Raw genomic sequence first — 6,000 nt, 5'->3', positions numbered from 1 at the left:
AAAAATAATTTTGTCCGTAAGTATGGTTGACATTTAAAAATAATCTACACATCTCTTGTGAAAATTTCCTTGGCTCTATAACTTAATTTAGCCGTTTGTCTATGGGACTGGTTTTGATATTTTTTACTAAACTTTTTTTTAACTTTTGTTTTCCGTCCCCTATTGATGTTGTCATCCTTGTTATATTTAGAGATAAAGAAAGAATCAACGTCAAATATGAAATATTAAAATTGATTTATAACACTTCTTAACTTGAAAATATTTAATACTAAAGCATTTTACAGTATGGCTTCGAAGCCGATTAATATCCTCTGGATTAGAATCGGTTCTCAGCCATACCTAAAAATCATATATAGCATCGTATTACAGACAATTTTCCACGAAAATTGAAATAAAAATTTTAAAACTAACACCAGTTATGTTATCTCGGGACTTCGGCCCCTCGGAGATGACAAAACTGGTTTTAATTTTACATTTTAATATCCGCGAAAAGCTGTCTATAATACGATGGGATAGATAACTATTCTTATATTGTGGTAGGCGGCATCATACGGACAAGCCTTTTCTAGAGTATACTACGCTCTGGGACTCCCGGCAAATGCAGATGTTAAAACTCCACCCATCAACTTTAGACACGCTATCAAAAGACGGTCATTTTGATAAGCGGTCACATCCAACCCATTGTTATGGAATACAATGGCCACCTGGGCATGGGGAGGGGATTACCCCCTCCCCCTTTCCGCAGCCGGTCCTTCCCTTTTCTCTGCCATCACCTGCCTACCCCAAGGAGGCAGCCTTAATTCCCTTTGCGCCTGTGGACACAGCCCCAGCTCAAAGGAACCCCTAACCAGCTATCCCTCATAATCTGTTATTATACTTCTATTTGCTATATAAACCTGTATATCTATTGTAATGCTTCAGTTCAAAATATATCTTTCAAACAGTAACTACCTTGTAGTTCCTTATTGATAGAATCCTTAAAGGCTAGGGGCTCGTTTGAATCGAACTTGCTCCGTAGGGTTGAACTGCTTCACCCCTACCACAATATATTCAATTTCTACTATGAAAGAAGGAATACGTAAATATTTATGATTTATGATAGATCACATTATCTTTGTGTCTAACTCCTGCATGGTGACCTAACCCTACAGGGCCTTCAGTTACATCCGTTGCACTAACCCTGAGGTGGATTCTTAAAAAAAAAATTGCCCCACTAATCGCTTAGTAGGGCAAAATTGTTTTCGTGAAAAATCCACCAAAATCACATTAAAAATCTACAAAAATTAAACAAAATCATAGAAGGGTTATTAACATAAGATTTTATTTAAATTTTGTAGATTTTTTATGTGATTTTGGAGGATTTTTCAAAGAATCCACCAATGTGGAACTTACTTATTGGTCAGTTTGTTTTTCCATTAGGAAGAGAGGGGATGGGGTAAAAGGGGTGGGTGGGGTTTTATTATTTTAGCCAGCTGCGAGTAGCGCTTTATTAAAGTACATGAAAATAATGATGCATTATTCAAGAAATAATTTATCTGTTATTACATATCCTAAAGAGTAAATTAAAATGTAACTTTCTCAATAAAAATTAAGAAAAGAAAACTTTAAAATTATTTATTACTTTTATAATTTTAGTTACATTAAATATTACACAACAAAATACAATTATTTTCATAAGTAGCGCAACAATATAAAGCTAACAACATTTCAAATCTAAGATAGAGGCAGAAATTCAAAGTTAATCAAATTTTTTTAATTTTCATGATTCAATTATCAAATTTTATAAATCACTCTTAATGACTATTTAGATTTTAAGAATTTTACATTTCAATTAACAAAGAAGACAAGAACTCCAATAAGACGAACGGACGTACGACCAAAGATTACTTAAAGAGTAACTCTGCTACTTACAAGCCTAAAAAATAAAAATAAATATTAACATAAAAACAATTTCTTATCTAAAATAACATTTAAAACAAAAGCAACAGTTTTTAAGTATTTATAAAAGGCCTTTTATTATATATTATACATTAATTTGTACATTTATTATTAAGTTTTTAACACAAATAAACATCAAACATACAATTTTCAAAAAACAAGGATAATAACATTCATAATGCAAAGCTCAACTATTAACAAATAAGACAACTTGGAAAAATCGAAAGATTCAATTATTATATTAATACAGGAATCTTAAAACAAAGTTTGAAAACGATAGGACGATTTCAACAGGTCTGAGGTTCTATTCAATACAGACGGACTGACATATTTACGGACACACCCAAATTGTAGGAAAGCTTCACTTTGAACAATTAGATAACTATAACTATACAAACACTTTTACACTATACTTATAATGAGCTTTGGTTTAACAATAACATAATAAATATATTTTAGTTGTAATAAATGTAGGTATTTCTTAAATTATTTTATACAAAGCTTCGCGGTTCACAATATAAGATATTATTTTAGTTTTTGGCATTTTTATATAATCTGTATAATGATATAAATAAATATTGGACCCTTATTTCAGGTTTTTCTTTAATCCCGTATAAATCCCCTAAGCTATTTAAAAAAAGGAATTTCGGGGTTTATGGCGGGGGGGGGGGGGGGTATAGAGAGATGAATATGAAGGGAATATGGTGCTAAATATCTATAGATCCAGGGATGTGGAGCTTAATGTCTATAGATCCAGGGATGTATAGCTATTTGTTTACAGATTTAGCTATGTGGAACTTAATGTCTATAGATCCAGGGATGTAGAGCTAGCTTAATGTCTATAGATCCAGGAATATAGAGCTTAATGTCTATAGATCCAGGGATGTAGAGCTTGATGTCTATAGATCCAGGGATATAGAGCTAAATGTTTATTGATTCAGGGATGTAGAGCTTATTTTTTATTGATCCAGGGATGTAGAGTTAAATGTCTAAAGATGTAGGGATGAGGAGCTTGATGTCTATAAATCCAGGGATTTAGAGCTTAACGTTTATTGATCCAGGGATGTGGAACTTAATGTCTATTAATCAGGAGATTTTTTGATCTGTAGAGCTTAATGTCTATAGATCAAAGGATATATTTAGAACTAAATATCTATAGATACAGGGGTGTCGATCTTACTGTTTATTGATCCAGGAATGCAGAGCTTAATGTATATAGATGCAAAATTTATGTTTTTATGATCCAGGGATGTAGAGTTTAATGTTTATAGATCTAGGGATGTGGAACTTAATGTCTATTGATCAAGGGATGTAGATGTCTATAGATCCATGGATATATGCTGGTTGTTTATTGATCCAGGGATGTAGAGCTTAATGTCTATAGATCCATGGATATATACTGGTTGTTTATTGATCCAGGGATGTAGAGCTTATTGTCTATAGATCCATGGATATATACTGGTTGTTTATTGATCCAGGGATGTAGAGCTTAATGTCTATAGATCCATGGATATATACTGGTTGTTTATTGATCCAGGGATGTAGAGCTTAATGTCTATAGATCCAGGGATGTAGAGCTGGTTGTTATTGATCCAAAGAAGTGGAGCTTATTTTATTTTGATCCAGGGATGCAGAAATTCATGGTTATTGATCCAGGGATGGGGAGCTTTATTGATCCAGGGAGGTGGAGCAAGCAAGTTCCTCAAGACCTCTGTTTCTCACTTCTATGGCGGAATATTCAACCCTGAAATAAAAAAAGGTTAAACCAATTTGTTTAATTTATATAGATTTTTAATATACACCAACTAATATGTAAAACAAAAAGACATACATCCATTTTCCATAACACCATTAAAATTAGTTAAGATTTAATTAAAGGAAATGCAAACTTGCTTAAGAATAGAAGGTACACTATATTTGATGCTTCCTATTGCTAAGAAAGATGTGGGCATAATTTTCAATTCTTTAATAAGAGTAACAGGATGTCTGTCTGTGTGTGCCTTAAGGACACGCTAACTGCTGACAATTAAAGCTTTGTATAGGTCTAGGGAAGGTTTATAGCTCTTTTATATGGTTAGTACCTTTACCCTTCTAAGAGAAATCACTCAAAGGAAAAAATGTCCTCCTGTGTACTTTTCCATCCCTTTCCTTAAAGTGTACATTTAACTAGAGTGAATTAAAAAGTTTAAAAAAACTTGATTACTTCTCCTTATAATTTAATTTAAAATCACATTTAAATTAAAATTTATTCGTGTCAAGTCAATTACAAGATATTCACATTTCTTTATCTTTTGTTTAATTAATTAATCCAAAATCACGTTTTTTAGAAGCACAGCAACTCTATAATTTGACATGATGCAACTTTTTATTTGGCAAGGGAATACGTCCCTAGAGGCGGCTAGGAGCACAAGAGGGAAGGGGAGGCCATCAACTTTTGATTTTAGTTTTAAAAAGAAAGAAAAAAAATATTTTTTTTGAGGTTTATTTTTTGCTAGGGACTATTTCTCTACGGAAATTGGTGGCACCCTCACCAAAAAAAGTTACAAACCTTCTCTGGTCCTATGAGAAACTTCATTATAAAGGAGAACCATATCGGTTCTAAGTTTAGCGTGATCTTAAGCCGCAGACAGACATACATACATCCTGTCTATTTTATATAAGGAGAAAAGGTTTTTGATTATCTATATAACCATTAAGTGTTTAATACTTTCTTCTATGTTTTCTAATGAAAATGTATTTATTGTCAATACCTACCAAAAATTAAATGTTTGTTTCCATGTAAAAAGTCGGTTTTTGTTATTGTTACGCTGCTTAAGCATATAACTTTCTTGTTATTAAAAAATAATGATAAAGAACCTTATTATTTGCTTTTCATATTTTACTTTGAATTATTTTATCTTTACGAAAGTTTAATATTTTTGTATTTTCAACTTAGCAATAGACATGGTATAATCAAAATCCCGTAGATAATAAAATTCTATAATTTCAATGTAACAGCTACAAGTATCTTTTTAGTAGCGCAGGATTTAGGGATGTCCTAGCTTATTTTTATTGGGAATGAGGGGGGATCTAAATAGGATTAGTATTTCAAGTTTAAAGACAGGGGGGGGGGGGGATAAACCCTCCAGCCTCAATTGTTTCCCCGAGGGTAAAAGAAGCGCGCAAACAACCTTTTCAGGGATTTTAAAGTATTTGGGGTGGGTTAACAAATTTATATTTGTTAGAGGTCAGTGGACCAGTGTATATCCAACACCATTTCTTTTGCCCCCTTCTGTACGCCACTGCTTAAAAAAAACATGAACACTTGTTTTTATGAAGTCAATAAATCAAAATCTAAATCAAATAGAAACTGGACATGTCGAGATAAAAAATAAAGCTAATTTAATTATTGTGTTGATACATTTTTATTTGCGCAGTAAATAAATAACTTTTCAAGTAGATGTATCTAGCTGCACGTTATTGGTTAGTTGAAAGCCACACTTCAAAAAAATTGAGCTAAGAAAATTTGTATTCAAGTAAAAATATTAAAAAGGGTATAAATATAATTATAATCATTGGGGATGTGTATTCATCGTTTATTGTCTTATCCCTTAAGAACCTTAGTCAAAAGAATAAATCTATAAATATAGATGTATAACTAAAAAACTACCTGGATTCTCATGTTGGGGACCCTTTTTAGCTGCTAGTGACCTGGCTGTGGCAATAATCCCGACGCTATTGACACAGGGTCCTCGGGGGTGTGGACATACAGTTATTTAACCCATTCCGCCTTCTATTGTTTTACTCTAATGTTAAAAGTAGAGCCAGAAGAAACCTGTATTGTGGACAAGACTGGAGCTTTGGTCTACAATATATCTATCTATCTATCTATCTATCTATCTACCTGCACTGTGGACAAGACTGGAGCTTTGGTCGACAATCATCACAAACGTTGTGCCCGTTCATACACTAAACAAAAATAGTTATAGCATCGTATTAAAAACAGCTTTCCGCGGATATAAAAATGTCTGTAACGCTCTTAACCTATATATACCCTAAACCAATGATCATTCAGGAAGCAGC

At 32.7% G+C, this 6,000-nt stretch overlaps 1 protein-coding gene across 1 annotated transcript in view; it reads right to left on the bottom strand.

The window, feature by feature from the left end:
• Nucleotides 1-2,023: 2,023 nt before the first annotated feature.
• LOC145332230 (uncharacterized) overlaps nucleotides 2,024-6,000 on the bottom strand; it is a 28,740-nt gene continuing 24,763 nt past the window's right edge. Inside the window, exons 13-14 of the mRNA XM_080177183.1 lie at nucleotides 5,822-5,886; nucleotides 2,024-3,682 (exon numbers count right to left, since the gene is read on the bottom strand). Coding sequence (XP_080033309.1) covers nucleotides 3,607-3,682; nucleotides 5,822-5,886 — 141 coding nt within the window. The 3' untranslated portion in view covers nucleotides 2,024-3,606. The remainder of the gene's footprint in view (nucleotides 3,683-5,821; nucleotides 5,887-6,000) is intronic.

The sequence above is a fragment of the Acartia tonsa genome, chromosome 11 (genome assembly GCF_053477335.1).
Source record: "Acartia tonsa isolate MP-2025a chromosome 11, ASM5347733v1, whole genome shotgun sequence".
In the NCBI taxonomy this organism is placed as follows: Eukaryota; Metazoa; Arthropoda; class Copepoda; order Calanoida; family Acartiidae; genus Acartia; species Acartia tonsa.
The sequence above is the reverse complement of the archived record's forward strand: the minus strand, read 5'-3'. Positions and strand labels throughout refer to the sequence as shown.